The sequence below is a fragment of the Notamacropus eugenii genome, chromosome 1 (assembly GCF_028372415.1).
Source record: "Notamacropus eugenii isolate mMacEug1 chromosome 1, mMacEug1.pri_v2, whole genome shotgun sequence".
NCBI lineage: Eukaryota > Metazoa > Chordata > Mammalia > Diprotodontia > Macropodidae > Notamacropus > Notamacropus eugenii.
The window spans coordinates 110,103,669-110,121,874 of NC_092872.1; the positions used below are offsets into that span (position 1 = coordinate 110,103,669).

At 36.0% G+C, this 18,206-nt stretch overlaps 1 protein-coding gene across 1 annotated transcript; it reads left to right on the plus strand.

Annotated features, from left to right (window-relative positions):
* The first annotated feature begins 586 nt into the window (after positions 1-586).
* Positions 587-11,198, plus strand: DMRTA1 (DMRT like family A1). The gene is made up of 2 exons (XM_072612139.1): positions 587-1,509; positions 9,876-11,198. Exons 1-2 carry the CDS (start codon positions 873-875, stop codon positions 10,715-10,717), a joined length of 1,479 nt encoding a protein of 492 aa, XP_072468240.1. The 5' UTR covers positions 587-872; the 3' UTR covers positions 10,718-11,198.
* Positions 11,199-18,206: the final 7,008 nt, after the last annotated feature.

Here is an 18,206-nt window from a genome sequence, read left to right on the forward strand (position 1 = left end):
TGTCAAAGGGGGTGAATAGGGAATGGAGAATTCTTCAGGAAGAAAAAGTAGGGAAGGTCCATACTGAGGGGGGAGTGGGATTTTCCTCATCAATTAACTTCGAAGAAAGAACCTTTTTTTTTTTTTTTTTTTTTAAGGGGATGGAGGTGGAGGTACAGTATTAAATGGGAAAAGCCAATGAGTGTCTGAGAATCCATACATTAAAAGACTGAATTTTTTAAAAAAAAGGAAATAATGTGAATGTTTCACCTGAAATACTCAGATTTAAAGGAAATAAGAGTCCTTTCAAAGAAAGTGAAATTACGCAAACTTGTTCTCGGTACGCCTGTAGTTGGGAAAAGACCTTATGCAGGAAAAAAGCGCCTCTATCTTAATTTGTGTACTCGGGTGGGTTAGGGATGTGTGTAGTCATGTTACAAAAGAATCTTTTAGAAATTGCTGAAGTGACAACAGAAGTGGAGACTGGCCTTCGTGCGTTCCATTCGCTCACCACCTCCAATTCCCTTTCCAGTTCCGCCCCCAAACCCACGTTAGCCTTCACTTTCAGCTCCACGCCCTATCTGGATCTCCCAGCTTTGCAAGGTGATTGGGGGTAGGCGTGGTGCGTACATCAACCTAGGCTGCCGCTTCCCTTGAACCCACAGAGGCACCAGGAGGGAAAAGAGGGCACAGGGAGGCGGCCCTGATAGCTGCACTTTCTTGCTTCTGAAGCTGCTGTCTCAGATTTAAATTTCGGAAAGAACGGACAACTTTGTTTCTTGCTAAGTCAGGGGTAACCCTGCTACGTGCCTGATCCTACTTTCTCTCTTCAAGTTTAGGAGGGGCTGGCCTTCCTGACTTCTTGTACTCTGTCCCACCGTAGCGTCCCGGGGATGGAGGCTGCCAACGGGAGCAGCAGTGACTCTAGCAAACAGGCCTTCTCCTTGGGGCTGGCATCCCCATCTCCAGCAGGCGCTTCCTCTTCGCTGTCCATGGCCTCTGGGGTAGCCATTCCGCCAGCTTTCCTCCGGCCCCCTAGCCTGTTCTTGCGGGCAGCAGCAGTGGCGGCCGCCGGGAGTGGAGCTTGTCCCTCTACTGCAGGGTTGGAGAGGGGCGTTGGGGCCTTGGGCTGCGGAAGCTACCCGCGGACACCCAAGTGTGCCCGCTGCCGCAACCACGGAGTGGTGTCTGCGCTCAAGGGTCACAAGCGTTTCTGTCGTTGGCGGGACTGTGCCTGCGCCAAGTGCACCTTGATCGCTGAGCGCCAGCGAGTGATGGCCGCGCAAGTTGCGCTCCGCAGGCAACAGGCTCAGGAGGAAAGCGAAGCTCGCGGATTGCAGAGGCTCCTCTACTCGGGGCAGGCCACTGGCAGTCGCGGAGCTGGAGGCTGCACGGGCTTGGAACTTTCTTCAGCCGCAGGGGGTGGAGTGGGGGCTGCCGAAGGGTTAAATCTGGGCACTGTGGGTCTAGGAGGTCGGCGGGCTGCTCCCTTCGATGTTTTCCACCCAAACTTTCAGGAAGATAAAAGAGGTGAGTTGGTTCCTCCTTGTTCACGACCAGATGCAACGTTGTAAATTAAGTATCAAAAAAGTATCTCCTCTTTGTGGTTATATAATGCTGATTGGGGGGAGGGGAGAGCGCATGAGTTCTTTGCTTTGAAAAGAAATTATTAGGAATTTTCAACAAATTGTTAAAAATCACTTAGCAAGTGCTAGGTAACCCAAAAATGTAGCAGTAAGGGTGTTTCAAAAAGCAAGGATAGCTTTGTTTTGTGGGATGTTCATTGTGTCTATGAGAATGAAAAGAAGCAAAAAATGGTGTTAAAGATTGAAGGCCCAAAGTGACCCCTAGGATTTATTCCTTTCCTACTGTTAATTTGTTTGCATCTTTTCTGGGAATTGCCCATTAGCTTGGCACACTGACTGCTGTAGTACACTGTAGTACACTGTAGTAGTGGTTGTACACCTGCAAGTCAAGGGTGTAATGGGGTTGGGGGGCAGGAGCTGACTTAGGGAAAAGGTAGGTTTTGAATCACATATCAAATCCTGCAAGTTTTTCCATTCCCTTTCTGACACTGATGAATTGGAAAACTCTAGCGTTGCGCTTTTGATTCTACTGTAATCTTATGTCAGGACCCAGCTCGTGAACAGGAACTTTATGTTTCTATTCTCTCTTTCTCTTTCTCTTTCTCTCTTTCTCTTCTATTTCTCTTCTCTCTCTCTCTCTCTCTCTCTCTCTCTCTCTCTCTCTCTCTCTCTCTCTCTGTCTCTTTCTCTCTCTCTCTCTCTCTCTCTCTCACACACACACACACACACACACACACACACACACACACACACACACACACACACCCTAAAACACCTTTAGAGATTACTTAATTCTTTTATTTTACACTTGAGTTAACTCAATCCCAGAGAATGGAAGGTATTTCCCCAAATTTACAATAATAATGGAGAAAGTTAGAATGCAAACTCATTTCTTCAAAATTTAAATACTCAAGCAGTTAAACCAGATCTTAACTTGAGAAGTTAAGTAAATACATAGGGAAAAATTATCAAATACATCAAGCTGATTTCTTTGAAAACTTTTTTGGTCATTCTTTTGATTGTCTCTATATTTGTTGTTTTCCTTGGAGGAGTAAAAATTCTTAGTAGTCTCCACACCTCCCTAAGAATGCCATTAAGCCTTTAGGATGCTCTGAACTCTGGAAAACATTTAAAAGACCATATTAGTTCTTACCTAAAGTGTTTTCTAGTCATTAATAGCACAGTAATAAGCTACTTTGCAGATGATAATCTACATAGTTTTAAAATGCAGTTGAAACAATAATTTTTGGGAAAAAAGTCTACAATTACCTCTTAAATCAAGTGGATTGCTATTGAAATTCAAATTCTTTTCAGTGGAATTTTCTGACTATTTAAGGCCTAGTAATGGTGAAAACATACGTTTTAGTATTTTAATGTAACAGAAAGACAAATAATTACAAACTAAAAAATAATAAATTAATGGTATTCACTGGGCAAAAATACAGTTCTAATAAAATAATTGCTCATGGACAATTCTTGGACTTATGTCAATATTACAGGCAAATCATTGCTATATATGAAAAGGGAATTAAATGATATATCTATGTATGTGTACAAGTGTATATATGCATATATGTTATCCATTACAAACTTCCTAGTTTATTCAATTAAAGCATAGAATCAAGACTTTACTGCCTTTCTTTGAGATCAAAGAACATTGAAAATCAAGAAATGAAAAGACAATGAAGATAACAATATGAGACATATGAATTGAACTTCATTAGCCTCTCATGTTACCTAAAACCTGTTAAACAATTCTCCATTTCAGTGATTTCCAAACTTTTATAATTGTATAATCCGTGAGAAAAAACATTTCTGCAAGTATCTCAGTGTATGTACATCTATTTATAAATTGTATAATGTACTACTGTGTGGATATGTTATATAAATTATTAAACAGGAAAATTTAAATTTTAAACATTTAAGATGAAATGAGAATATTTTAAAATTTATTTATTAGTGTTTCAAAATCCTTTTTGCTCTCACTAAAACATTATCAAGCTGTTATTGAATATGCTTTATTTAAAAAATTATTGGCATAACATTGTAAAACAAGAATACATCACAATATGTGGTAGGTAATTCGATAATCAATTGAGATCATTCCTGTTAACTCTTTTGTGTTAAAAATCTTCCACTCTTCCTTCAAGCTACTTTGTGCACTGTAGATTAGAGCTGACTGACCATATGCCATATTGTTCAAGTGGGGACATCTGTGTCAATTCATATTTTACATATTAGTAAACTTTATTTTTTTAATTTTAATTTAATGTTTTGCCGGCATTTATAATCCCCTTCCCAGTGCAAACATCAATAATCATACCTTATTCTTGGCACCTACTGTTTTGTAGCACCAGATATAACAAACTCTAAAGACTGGATGGAAGCTGGATCTTACTACTAACAGGTGGGGAGTACAGAGTAGGTGGGGAAAACATTCTTAAGAAAGTCATATTATTAGAATTTTAGACTAAAAAGAAAGATTGATTGAAATAAGCCTCTTGATTTTATTATATCCATTGTTGTCTATAATGTTGAAATAAACAAACTGAAATAACCGTGCTAGAACACTGATGTGGGGTATGCTTATAGATAGCTCTTCCTGGACAATCATCTCGTACTGCATCTCACCCTTTAATGACCCATAAGTAACAAGTCAGTTGTGATAACTCAGTCATTTTTCCCCTTTAGGACAACAAACTGTTCACCCAGTCTTGAAACTCTTCATCTGCATTTGATGATAATTCAGATTTTAAATCTTTGATTCAATCATGCATACTTTTCTGGAATAGTTTTCGTTGGAACACCTTCTCTTTCTCGGTTTTAGGGTCCCAGAGTACTGTAAACTTCTTCATTTATGAAAGTATCTAAATTTAGCAGCAGTTCTTCATCCCAGTGATCCCCAGTTGGCTGCAGTGGAGGAGCCATTTTCTGCAAGACTGCAAAGAACATGGCTCAAGCCTATCTTTACCTGGGGTGGTATTAAGTATTACATTAAAGATTAGGCAGCTAGTTGGATAGTAGATAGAGTGTTGGGCCTGGAGTTAGGAAGACCTGAGTTCAAATTTGACTTCAAACACTTGACTAGCTTCATGATCCTAGCTTAACTACTTAATCTCTATCTGCTTCAGTTTCCTCAGCTGTAAAATGGAGATAATTATAGCACCTACCTCCCAGGGTGGTTGGGAAGAAATGAGATAATATTGGTAAAGTGCTTAGCACAGTGACTGTAGTCACCCAGTATATGCTTTTCCCCTCTCCTTCCCTCTAAGGACCAGATCATGTGCGCTGTTGTTTGTCTTTTGTTTTCAAAGAGGACCAATAGCATCATGGGATGATGTCTTGACTTATGCATGAAATAGATTTAAGTGAGACAGAATTACACAAAGTTGTTAGCTACACTCTTTCAGAATGATTGAAATCATGTGACAAGACAAAAGTCAGGATCATTGGTAATGGCCCAGGATACGTTGGATGACATCTTTGATGTCTGACCAAGTTCTAAGTGCTCCACAGCACCTATTTCTGCTGCCTTCATGGCCAAAGGCCATTGGAACAAAGTGTTCTCATCTGCCATTTTGCCTGGGGGGGAAGTTTTCACATCCTTTGGGTGGACACCCCTCTAACTCAGAGGTGGGTTTATCCTCACCCAGATTTAGTCCTTTGCTAAAATGGTTTTTCTGGGTTGTGGCATCTGTACGTGCTAGTTTTTCTAAGCCACTGGTGAGAGTTGGGTGACAGACAACAAAGATATATGAGCAGCCCCGAAAAGGGTTAAGCAAGCCCTCCCACTGGAGGTAGTAGTCCTTCCTTAACCTTCTATTGTTTTGTTCTTGTGTTTTGTTTTGTTTTATTTGCTGCGGCAGAGTTATGCTCAGCCCAGTGACTCACAGTCCAGAGGGCTGAGATTAGCATAGAAGATGAAAGTCTAGTATTCCATTCATTTTGAAAATGTGAAAAGCCACTGGAAGAACTAAGCAGGACACCGACATCTGTCCTCTCTATGATTTTTTCCCCATCATTTTCTGCCTCTTTCTCAAGATCTTGATATTCATCACACAAAAAAAGAACTGATCTAATTTTCTCCTAGTTCGTTGCCAGGTATCATGATATAAATCCATATGTAAAAGGGAAGTCTTATCCTTAAGTATCAGCTCTATTTGGCTATTGCCTTATTGCTGGGTTTATCATATAAGGAGAATTGTTTGACTTTTAAGAAAAATTCTTGATAATGTAGTTCAATAATCTTTTTTGGGGGGTTTGTTTATTTTATTATTTCTTTTCTTTTCTTTGAGGGGCAGCTAGTTGGTGCAGTGGATAGAGCACCAGTGCAGGAGTCAGGATGACTTGAGTTCAAATCTCACCTCAGACACTTGACACTTATTACCTGTGTGACCTTGGGCAAGTCACTTAATCCCAATTGCCTCATCCTGGGTCATCTCCAGTCATCCTGATGAATCTGGTCACTGGATTCAGATGGCTCTGGAGCAGAAGTGAGGCTGATGACCTGCACAGCCCTCCCTCACTCAAAACAAAGTCAAGTGCAAATCATGTCATCATTTCTCTGATGGCATGGTCTTCTTCAGCAATGAAGGACAAACACACACATTTCTTTTCTTTATGAAGTTCTCTCTGGTATTTAAAGCCCTTCCCAACTTGTACCCAACCAACTTCTCTTTCCAGTCTTATTATTCCCCTTCACATACTTTTTTCACTCATCATACTAGCCTTCTAGTTTCCTCAATAAGACACTATCTTACATCTCTCAGCCTTTTCCCTGGCTATCCTCAAGACCTGGAATTTCTCTTTGAATTCATTCAAGGCTTAGATTAAGTGCCACTTCTATATGAGCTCTTTCCTGATCAACCCAGCTTCCAGTACCTCTTCTCCAAATGACCTTATATCTTTTTTTGTCTATGTCTTTTTATTTACTTATTACCTCCTTTACTAAAAGGTTAGATCATTGAGAGCATGGGTTTTTTCAGGTTTTTCTTTGTATCCTTAATACCTAGCACAGTGCCCAAAACATAATAGCTAATTTGTAAATGCTTGCCAATTGTTGCCTGTCACCAAGCCTGTGAGCCCACTACTGTTTTTGTCTTTATGCAACACCTTTCCTCAGCTTCCATTTGTCCTAGCCACAATAAGGTCCTAGAACTTGGAGGAACATGGGGAGAGAGAAAGGAAATGGTCAGTGGCCCCAAGGTCATCTGCCAACTCTTGGGCCTGTAAAGTCACTCTGACCCTAGTCTTCTGGAGGGTGCTGCTTATGCCTCTGTTATCTCTTCTTTTGTCTGCTTCCATTGCTGGTTCAGACTCCAGGACTAGGCATAACAAATTCTCTCCAGATGGGGTTCTGCAATCCCCAGCTGCCCAGCCTAGTCCCCACCTGCTTTTGAACATGCATCTGTCCCCTCTATCACTACTTTCTAGCCCTTGGAGGAACGTGAGGAGAGAGGAAAAACAGATGGCCTATCTTTTTCCTACAATTGATGGCCAAAAAGATCTCCTGCCTATAAAGTAGCCCTGTTAGGATGAATGAGGTCTTAGGATTATATTCTACCCCTCTTTACTGATTATTTTACCCATCACTGAGAGCTGGGTTCCTTCCTTCCTTCCTTCCTTCCTTCCTTCCTTCCTTCCTTCCTTCCTTCCTTCTTTCCTTCCTTCCTTCCTTCCTTCCTTCCTTCCTTCCTTCCTTCCTTCCTTCCTTCCTTCCTTCCTTCCTTCCTTCCTTCCTTCCTTCCTTCCTTCCTTCCTTCTTTGCTTTCTTTTACCATGGACTCCTTTGGCAGCCTGGTGAGACCTAAGGATCCCTTCTAAGGGTAAAGTTTTAAAAATGTATAGCAAACTCTATAGGATTACTGAAAACTTACTATGTTGAAATCCAGTTATCAAAATAACAATAACAACAGACAAGCAAACAAGGGAAAACAAGGCTAGGGAAGCAAGTGAAGAACCTCTGCCCTGGGGTGGAGAAGGTGGGGGGTTGGGAGGCTCTCACTTTGTAGATCCCTGCTTTACTGACCCAGTCATATTGGATTATTCTATGGAATTAGATATTTAGTGCAACTTCAATTTATTTTTAAAAACCAGCTTTTTTTTTTTAATAGAAAAAGAGTGAACTTTGAGGATTTTTATATTAGTTAACTACATTAATTTTATCCAGAGGTTATATTCAGATACGTTATGAAGACCTACAAAGTACTCAGTACAGGGTAAGCTAGACACCAGGAGAATTAAAAAAAAGATGAATATGATATTACATTTGCCCTCAAAGATTTTTATAATCAAAAGGCAAAAGTACATGTACACAAGTAATACATACAAGTACATAAGTAATACATACGTAACTAACACATGGTAATTTTTATAAGCAGAGTGAAGAAACTCAAAGGAGTAAAGCCAACTACTCATAATTACAAAATTTAGATAAACACATCTCAATTTTCACCTGTCACTTTAAAAGAAATATATTTCATAAGTAACTGAAAACAGCTACTTTACAATATTTTTATACAAAATCAATTATTACAGGGATAAAATTATTAACAGTTTGAATTTTTTACTGGGCGCAAATTTGGTCAACCTAATTATAAGAAAGTATGCAGCACAGAATGATGTTGATCAATCACCATATGAGTAAATTTTAAAGCTTATTATTTAAAATAAAACTATAGGTATTTTATGCAATACAATTCAGATTTATTTTTGTAGTTGAAATGTCATTTAGTCTCTTTTTAGTTATTTGTTCAACTTCTTGATCCCATATCCAGATGCTTTTTAAAAATTACATTTTTTTAAAAATGAGGAATACCCTTTTGAGAAAACTGGAGTCACTTGGACTATTGTAAAACTCAGACTGGGAACCACTGCTTTAGAAAATGACAGAATTTCAATTCATAGTATTCAGAAGCCAGGCAAGATTAAAACATATAATTTTCATGGCAGCACATCATGAACTAACACACTTCTATTATTTTTCCCCTTTGCATGGAAATATAACTAGAATATTTTTGTAAATAATTACAAATTAAAATAATAATAATTTAATATAGCTAAATAATATATTTTGCTATTTCTGGTTTTCATTCATTTCTCCATCAATAAAATTATTTTAGTACTATTAACTTCTAGGTATTTATGGCAATAACTTTCAACTTGTGACAGAAAAAATTATGATTTTGTTATTAACCAAATAAAGTTTTGTTTTATTTTGTTTCTGTTTTTTGAAAACAAACACCTCATAACAATTTTTGATCTAAAAAAAAACCTTTGAAGGCTCAGAGTACTGCCATTTAAAATCAATAGTGCCATTTTATTATAAATTTCTTGGATAATATTTGTAAACTTATTTCATTTCAAAAGGATATTAGAGGAAATTAATTCTTAGGAAAATAAATTTCATATACTCATCAATAATGAGGAAGTATCATATCCTTCCAGTACTCAAGATCCATTACAGCTTTGATTAATAATGTCTTCTTAAAAGCCCATTGTTGAAGTGTAATTTCATTTCCCCATTTTCCCACATACATTTTCATTGTACATTCCCAAGTACATTGCACAAGAGGTAGCATGGCATAGCCAACAGATAGCTGGCCTCCTTTGGATCTTGATCTTGTCTCTGTCATGGACAGTATGACCTTGGGCCATTCATTGAAACTCTCTGTATTAAAGTGAACTTTCCAAGATTATAAATTGAAGAGAAGGTGCAGGGCTGCATTAGTATAGGAACTCCATTTCCATGTAACACCAATGAAGTTATAAGTCCTGGGGGAAAAAATACAAACTGAAATGTGAGAGTATACACTAAATATTCAATGTTAAAATTTTAGTGGACAGCTTTTCTCAAGCCAAAAAAAGTACCTTCTTTTAGCTTGTGTCCCAATTTTAATAATTTCGTTTTGTTCTCTTTTTATTATGTGAATTATAATGAAGGCTATTTATGTACCAGCTTCAATGACTTTTATTGCTATTCAAAGCCATAAATAAAAGAAAAAAAAATCTCAGATGGTAACAGACTTTATACATTTTGAATCCTAAATAACTATTTTAGTTATATGAATTGCAAAACTTTTGGTCTTATGAACCAAAAAAAAAAACTTATAAAGTTTTTAAAAATAGTTTTCTTTTTCTTTTCCCCCTTCAAAAAGGTTATTACAATGAGATATAAATGAAACTACTTATTGTAGAGAAATAATGCAAATATGCAATGTATGAATACATTGGTTTTAAGTATAATTACTGGCTTGCTTGAATACTTACTAGAAAAGTTTTTACTTAATTGATTTTTTTTCTTCCTTTCAGATTCAAAGATTCAGAAAGTTGGCTCATACTACAGTGGTCTAGATACTTCAGTGATCACCTCACATCAGCTTTCCTTGCAATCTCCTGAGTCTATTGGTGCTAATGGAGATGATGAAGAGAAGCCATCTGGGTCAGAAAATTCAGATAAGGAAGAGAACATTCAGTCCCCTCACCCTGAGGAGCAGTCAGAAGGTACAGAGAGTCCTAGATCATTGTCATCCTCTGATATGGAATCAGGAAATGAAAGTGAATGGGCCAAAGACTTTGCTGCTGCTAGACCCAGTCTTCCCACAATTTCTTCCAGACCAAGAGACCCACTTGATATTCTTACTAAAGTTTTCCCAAGTTACAAACGCAGCCGGCTAGAAAATGTTCTGCAGTATTGCAAAGGAGATGTAGTCCAAGCCATAGAACAAATCCTGAATGGAAAAGAACACAAACAAGATACTGTAGATCTTGCAAGTTCAGTGGGAGCTGAATTGACGGCATTGCAGAGAACTAATTTAAGCCTAGCTGGGCTAGGTATAGGAACACTAGGGAATAAATCAGCCTTTTCTCCTTTGCACACTGGTTCCACTCCATTTGGTGGTGATCCAAATCTCTATAGTTTAAATCCTAGGCTAGGTATCAGTCCATTACGCCTATCATATTCCTCTCCAGGAAGAGCACTGTCTGGTTTTATGTCCCCCTACCTAACATCTGGGCTGGTTCCAGCTTTGCCTTTTCGGCCAGCTATAGACTACTCATTTTCAGGAGTGATCAGGGATGCATCTTACTTTACCAGCAAAGGTTCAGTGACCAGTAGTGGGCTCTATTCTAGATTAAATCAGGAAAATCAGTAATTTTTTTTCCTTTTTTTATAGAACATTTTGGGAATTATTCAAGTGTTGCCAATGCTGTGACCTATCTGTCCTCAAAAATAGTTTTTCCTTAAGCAGTATAATGATGTTTTCAATTTGACCAGACTTCCCTAAATTACTTTTAATGAAAGAAGCATTTGACAACGATGTGTGCCTTTTAATGACCCTATATTAAGAAATGTTGTATATCTAAAGTGAAATATGGAAAACCACCTATTAGCAATAATTAGGTAAAGCTGTTTATTTTTCTTTCTAAAAGATTTTTTGTGAAAAGAGTTGTTTTGAACAAAAAACCAACCTGTAAAATTGAAATTTATTTTGGTGAAAGGTAGTTTTATCTATCTTTAAAATACTTTTGTAGTTGAGAAGCTATCCAGTGTACTGTAAATTGTTGCAAGTTAAATGTTTACTATGAATTGAATAATTGTTAAGGTTATTATAAGGAATTATAATTTTTTTTTTTACTTCTTCACTTCTCTTTCATTTTTTTCTATTAAATGATAGTGTTTCAAAAGTTCTATTTCTATGCCATAGAGAGTAATCGTTCAGTGACATGAGAAAAATCAAGACATTTAATTCTCTCAGCATCAACATTTTATAAGTTAATTATTTTCCATTCATACCAATAATTTTGGGGGGATATTAAGGACATTTTTTTCATATGCTTTTATATATTTTCCTCTTTAAATTTAAGCTTTCAGGGTTTCAACATCCAGGGTTAATCGTGACAGGCAAGAGGGCACCATCTCCTGGCTATTATCCCTTATTACAACTCAGGTATTAGACAAGAATAGCTTTATAAAATAGGAGTTTTAAAAGTAATCAATTTTACAAAATAACTATTTTATAGCAAACTACTTACGGCTTTAATTTGTATTTTTTTATTTGTGACTAAAATTTGCGTTAAGGCTGACTTTACTTTTAACAGAAATGATTCCATAGAATAGAAAAATAGAATTGACTATTGAAAATATGAAAAAAAATTGATTGCTCAGGGCTATTTTTGCTTAACAATGGAAATAATCATTGAGAATAAGAAGAAAAGAATATGTGAAGCATGGGTTCTCCACCTTTTTTTCTGGTGTTTGTTTCATGAATCTATTTGGCAGTCTGAAAAAGCTTATGGATCCCTTCTCAGAATAATGTTTTGATTCCTACATTCGAAATTGAAGGAAACATTAAATTTCAAGTAGGGGTTAGTCAAAATAAAGACACGTTTCCCCCCATTAAAATTCATGGACCCTCTGAAATCTATTCACAAATTGCAGGTTAAGAAACTCTTCTCTGAAAAAAAAATACACGCACATGCAGACACACAGCTTTTTAGCATAACTTTCTTTAGTTTGTGCAGGAAATTCCCTCTACTCCAATAGTTTTTTGAAATATTGTGTGAATCCTCTACTGGTAATTTATTTTTAAGAAGGACCTGTTTCAGAGTCAATGGCATCAATTTCAATGGAAATACTAATACAAAACAAGTTTTAAACTTCTCCATATCTTATTAATTGGCTAAAGAAAATAACTTTGTTTCCTCCTGTGTTCCTCATTTGCTGAATGGGAGCTGAACTGCAAGACTTGAGGATTCATCAAGGATAGTATTAGCCCAGTTAGCTTTAGCAGCATTGAAGGTTTGTTTGTGGTTTTTATTCATTCAATGCAAAAATAATTAAGCATTTATGGTTAGAAAGTTTTAAAGAAAAAACACATGCCCTGCTATTAAAGAACTGATGTTCTACTAAATTCAGTGAGAAGTGTATTTCTGATGCATTTTATCGACAAATGGCTCATTGAGTGACTGTATTCTTTATGTTGAAGTTTTTATATATGATTATGTGCAATAGTTGTAATGATTGGTAATGTTAACAATCTTAGGAAAAAGGAATTAAAATAATTTAATACTAAATTTGCTATAAATGATTTAGAAGCTTTCACCCTTATTGAATCTTTGAATTTGATGACAAGGTTGGAGTTAACAAATCCTTTCCTTATAGTTACAGTCATATATCTAGTATAGATAATAATAATAACTAACATTTATATAGTACTTACTATGTGTCAGGAATTATGCTAAGCACTTTTCAAATATTATCTCATTTCATTCTTACAACTCTGGGAGGTAGGTGCTATTTGTATCCCTTTTTTACAAATAAGAAAACAGACTTAAAGGTTAAATAGTATGCCCAAAGGTCATATAGCTAGTAAACGTTTGCAGTCTGTTTTTAACTTAGGTCTTCCTGATTTGAAAAGACTCACCATGTGATCAGTGCTATTAAAACTTTGAAGACTGACTTTTATAACCTCAATATTTTGACCTTTTATAGGTAGAATAATATTAACATTTAATATTAAGCTAGTACTTAAAAGGAACTTAGAAATCATCTAATCCATTATATATATATATATATATATATATATATATATATATATATATATATATATATATATATATATATATATATATATATATATATATATATATATATATATATATATATGTTTTAGATGAGGAAACAAAGGACCATAAAAGTTAAATGACTTGTCCAAGATGACACTGCTATCTCTTGGCAGAGCTAAGCCAATTGTTCTCTGATTTCTGATTCTTTCTGGAAAAAAATTTTAAAAATTAGCTGGCAAAATACAAATGCAGATATAATATTTTAGTTTCAAAATATGGTTTAGTAATAACATTATATACAGTTAGAGATTTTGAGGAGAGTAAATAGCTCTTTGAAGTCTTTTCATATAGCTAGAGTCTGGATAGATGGAAGCATGCAATTTGAAGTATCATCTGCCAGGCTGGAACTGAGTAGATATAATGACTTGTACTCACTCAGTCCTCATTAAGAATGAGGACTGAGTTAAGGAGTTACAAAACTGAGTGACTTACCTCCTCCATGGACTGGGAGCATAGATTTTGAAAATCCAGTGTTATGAGTGCTGGTCTGGATGAGAAGCAAAGCAAATCTCAAGTAGCCTGAGTGGATGACTGGATGATAGATGAAACATGGGATAGAAAGGAGTGAGTGATACTCAGAGGAGGAAGAAATGGAGACCCAGAGCAATAAAATATTTTGGCCAAAGATTACACATACAAGTAATGACAACCGAGAATCAAACCTGTCCTCCTTATTCTCAATCAGTTTTTCTATAACATGTGCTTTCAGCTGAGTGTGAGTCCTTAGGGTGCAGTCATCATTTAAATTGCATACAGGACAACTTCTAGAAGAGAACTACAGTATCTTAGAACTGGAAGAGACTTGTAGAGGACATCTAAGGTCTCCTGGGCAGCTCCAACTCCTTTCAAATTACAATTTTTCATTATAGTTCTAAATATATAAGAAATGCTACTTTGCACATAGCACTGAGATGATTTTGAGAATTCTCCAAAGTCAAATCACACCTGAAATCCACATATATAATCAATTACTATAAGAATATATGGTAGCAGCAGCATTTTCCCCCTGAGAATTGTTATTTATTGTTTTATAGTTTGTTAATTCAACATTTCCTTATATTCATATTCAGAATCTTAATAGACATTAGAGACAGCTCAGTTGGGTATAGCAAAAGTCAAATTAAATTCTTAAAATTACTGCCTCCTGCATATTGGCTCCTTTTTTCTTTGGCAAAAAAATAAATTGGCTCTGAGTAAGGCAAATGCTAATCGAACTCCCCAAATTTGGCAAATTAGGCAAAGTGAACCAAGACAATTATATACACTTTGAGTTTCTAATTTTTGCTTTAACAATTCCCAAATAAAAGTAGATACTACTATTCATCTCAATGGTCCTAGTATTTGGATTATTATCCCCTCCTTTTTTAGAACTAATACTTTGTCTTACACTAATGAAACAGTGAAAAGATTAAAATACAATTTAACCCTTTGCTTTATAACCTAGGTAGATAGGAAGGAAAAAAAGCATTTATTAAGCACCTGTTGCATACTGGGTACCATGCTAAAGGATTTATAAATATGATATCATTTGATCACAAAAACCCTGGAAGGTAACTGCTACTATTTTCTCTTTTTTATGGGTGAGGAAACTGAGGTTAACAGAGGTGACTTGCTCAGAGTCACACAGCAAATAAATGTTTGAGTTTTGATTTGAACTCAAGTATACCCTGACTTCTAGATCAGTGCTCTATCTACTGTATCATCTAGCTACCTTCTCAACCAACTCTACAAATCTAGGCCACTACTTTTAAAAAAAATACTTTGTTGTAAAGTTTCTATGTAATTTCATATACTACAATTTTTTAACCCTTTAAAAAGTAAGAACTTAGAAATTAAATTAATGAATTAAGCTAATTTATATAATCAGCCAAGTAGCTTTAATTAAATACATTCTCTATTTCAGGAACTGTGCTAAGCATTGGGGATACAAAGACAATTAAGAAAAAAAAAGCCCTGTTATCAAAGAGTTCAAAAAAACAGTCTACCTTTGGTGGAAGGGAATGGATGAGGTTGATAGGGTTTTTTTTTACCTAATATATCTGTAATTTCATGCAGGGTGAGGGGAAGAGGAGATATAAGAATAGAGGGAAATTTAAAAATACATACTGAGCCAATTTGACTTCTACTCTTTAACTTCCTCAACACATTTTCCCCCTGATATTTTTTCTGTGACTGCTTTCAGGGCATAGTTCTTTTTGAATGAACCTGAGAATAGCAGAATATGAAAGAAAAGAAAAAATGTAGAGGAAGAGGCATAAAAACTATTTTCCTGTATTGTGGGTATTTCTCATCTCCATCCTGCCAGTAGAAAATGGTGACTCTGAAACTTAAGTTGCCCAGAATCTACAGGGTCAGAAGGGGTTAGCTAGATCATACAGTATATTTTAATATTATACACCCAAGTCTTTACATAACTTCATGAAAAGTTTCCTATAGGTAGGAATAAGGGCCCTGTGCCTACCCTTGAACTTTATTTGAGATCCAGGTTTATCCGGATTCATCTCGGAGAAGCTGAGTTCTCAATAGAAGAAGAGCCTTCCCATTCTCACATTTGTTGACTTATACCCTCATTTTGGCTACTCCAGGGACAATTTTCTTTTGCACTCTAGTATTATTCCTTAGTAAGGGTTGGGGAGGGGTAAGCAAAAATGGACCTATAACAAAAATATAAATTATATATATGAAGCAAAAGATTTTATTCCTCCACAGAAAAAGGATGCTAAATAATAATCAGAAAGATAAAAATAGAATTCCTTAACAGATTGCTACTAGTAAAATCAATTGTGAGATATTCTTTAAGTCTAATTGGAATATTTGTAGAATGTTTCTTTGCAAGGATTCAAATTTCTTCTGTACAAATTTAGTGTGTTCTCCAAAAGCCACCAAAATTATTCTAGGCCCCCAAATCATCTAGAAATTATTTCCTTTTTATTTGGTTCTAAGTCTTCTTCCTTATTTTGTTTTTTATAATCTTATCCCTTTGATGGAATTAAAGAAAAACTGAAAAAAAGCATTCAGGTGCTTACTATGTGCAAAAAACTATGCTACACACTGGGAATATAAAAGGAGAAGAAAGATAGTCTATACTCTTATGGAGCCCCCATTCTAATATATATAACACATGAGATTTTGGCTCCGTACCATATGGAAAAGTCCTGTGATCCTTAGGGTATAGCAGTAAGACAGATGTTAACAGGTTTTCTTTAATATCATTCCATCAGTAATACCATCTTCCTCTTTTTGTTCTTCTTCTGAATCTTTTGACAATTCCAAGGACTTTGGTAGGATAATTATTTTTCCCTCATTTTCAGTGACTGCCAAGGAGGTGGAAACTAAAGAACCTGCAGAGGAAGTTTCTCGGTTGTATCTCAAAAGTTGCTTCCCTAGATTTTGGTTGCAAGATCCAGGCTAGAAGCATAGTTAGTACACAGGGAACATCGAGGGTCATGAGGTTCTTGGGCAAGAAGCCAGAAGTGGTTGAAATAAATTTTAAAAATATTTTGATTATTTTTTCTAAAATTTTGCAGGTTTACCATTATACCATTTGTAAATCATGAAATTCACCATCTTCAGTGAAAGATTCCATTCATAGCATTAAACATATAAAAATGCAAAAACTTTTTACCCCATTTCCTTATTCAACAAGAAGACAAAGTTCAATGTTCAACTGACCCACATAAATATTGGGTACATAGGAAGCCTTGAGAGAACATTGTGTAGAGAAGGCAAACAAGGGTTCATAATTGTAATACATCTGTTGTCAAGCTATTTAAAGTAATGCCTGACAAAGTGTATTCACTATTTAAGGCAGTACCTGTCAAAGTCTAGTCACTTTATGAAACTGAATGAACAAAAGATTATGGAGTCCCTAGAGAATATGTGCTAAACCTTCCCCTTTGGGTGTAAGTGTATTTGAATGACCACATTTGTGTGTCACTTCCCTCCTTTTTTTCTATGTTCATTTTGTTTTATTTGTCTTAGTAGCTTCTAGCATGATCAATGATTCTTAAAATAACCCATTTTCTAAATAGAAGTAAGTAGTGAGAGTCCAGAGCTTAACATATTCTATTCCAGGCTGTGCTTAGATGGCTTTTATGTATGGAAGTTAGGAGAATGAGTCATCCAGGCTAAGTACCTCTGGGTTCTTATTTGTTTAATGCTCAAGTCACTTTCCCAGAGCCACTCTCTCCTTTGCTTTTGTTTCTGTGTTTAGTGGGCTAAACAATGTCTTTCTGTTTCTGCTTCTGTTGCATCTTGTGGTTATCTTGGCACATAATATATGTAAAACAAATAAGCACCACAAATGCTCTTAACTAGTACAGCAATTACAATCCAAACACTGTTTGCCTTCTATAACATTTTGGGGGAGGGTAGAGAAGTGATGTTACTGAGGAAGAACCACTTCTATGTTGGGTATAATAACATTTGTTTGATGTTACTTTTTTTACCCTCTCCCTCATTTAGACCCAGAAGCTTCCCAGTATCCCTTTGACATCACAAGTTCCTGCTGGCTGTATGAAATCCTTTTTTTACACAGCATACAATATTTGACTCCTGTGTTTCACCTTATAACAGTTGTAAAGCCTTCCACAATGGGTAATCTTCACACCATATGTGCTGCAACCTATATTTGCCAGTGTGTGAATTACAGGACATTTCAGTTTTGTATGTTTTTCTTTTCTTAGTTGGAAAATCATAGAGCCTTAAGAACAGTAGTAATAATCCTTGGTCCTTGTTTATATAACACCTCAGACATCAGGACACAAAGTGTTTCATAAACATGAATGTACACCTCTTCACTTGTCTTTGCAGGTAAGTGCTAAGGATTTTTGTTCTATTTTATAAAGGAGGAATTGCCATTTAATAAACTAGGATTTATTTAACACCTACCATTTTTCAGGTGCTGTGGTAAGTCCTGAGGACACAAAGAAAGGACCTGCTGTACTCCCAATGATACAACAGTTCCTGCTCTCAAAGAGCTCATAGTGTAATGGGGGAGGCAACATTCAACGAGCT

Excerpts from the sequence above, each read along its gene's own strand:
- DMRTA1 (XM_072612139.1), top strand. The coding sequence starts at position 873 with ATGGAGGCTGCCAACGGGAGCAGCAGTGACTCTAGCAAACAGGCCTTC. Across the intron at positions 1,510-9,875 it reads CTTTCAGGAAGATAAAAGAG|ATTCAAAGATTCAGAAAGTT; the intron begins GTGAGTTGGTTC and ends TCTTCCTTTCAG.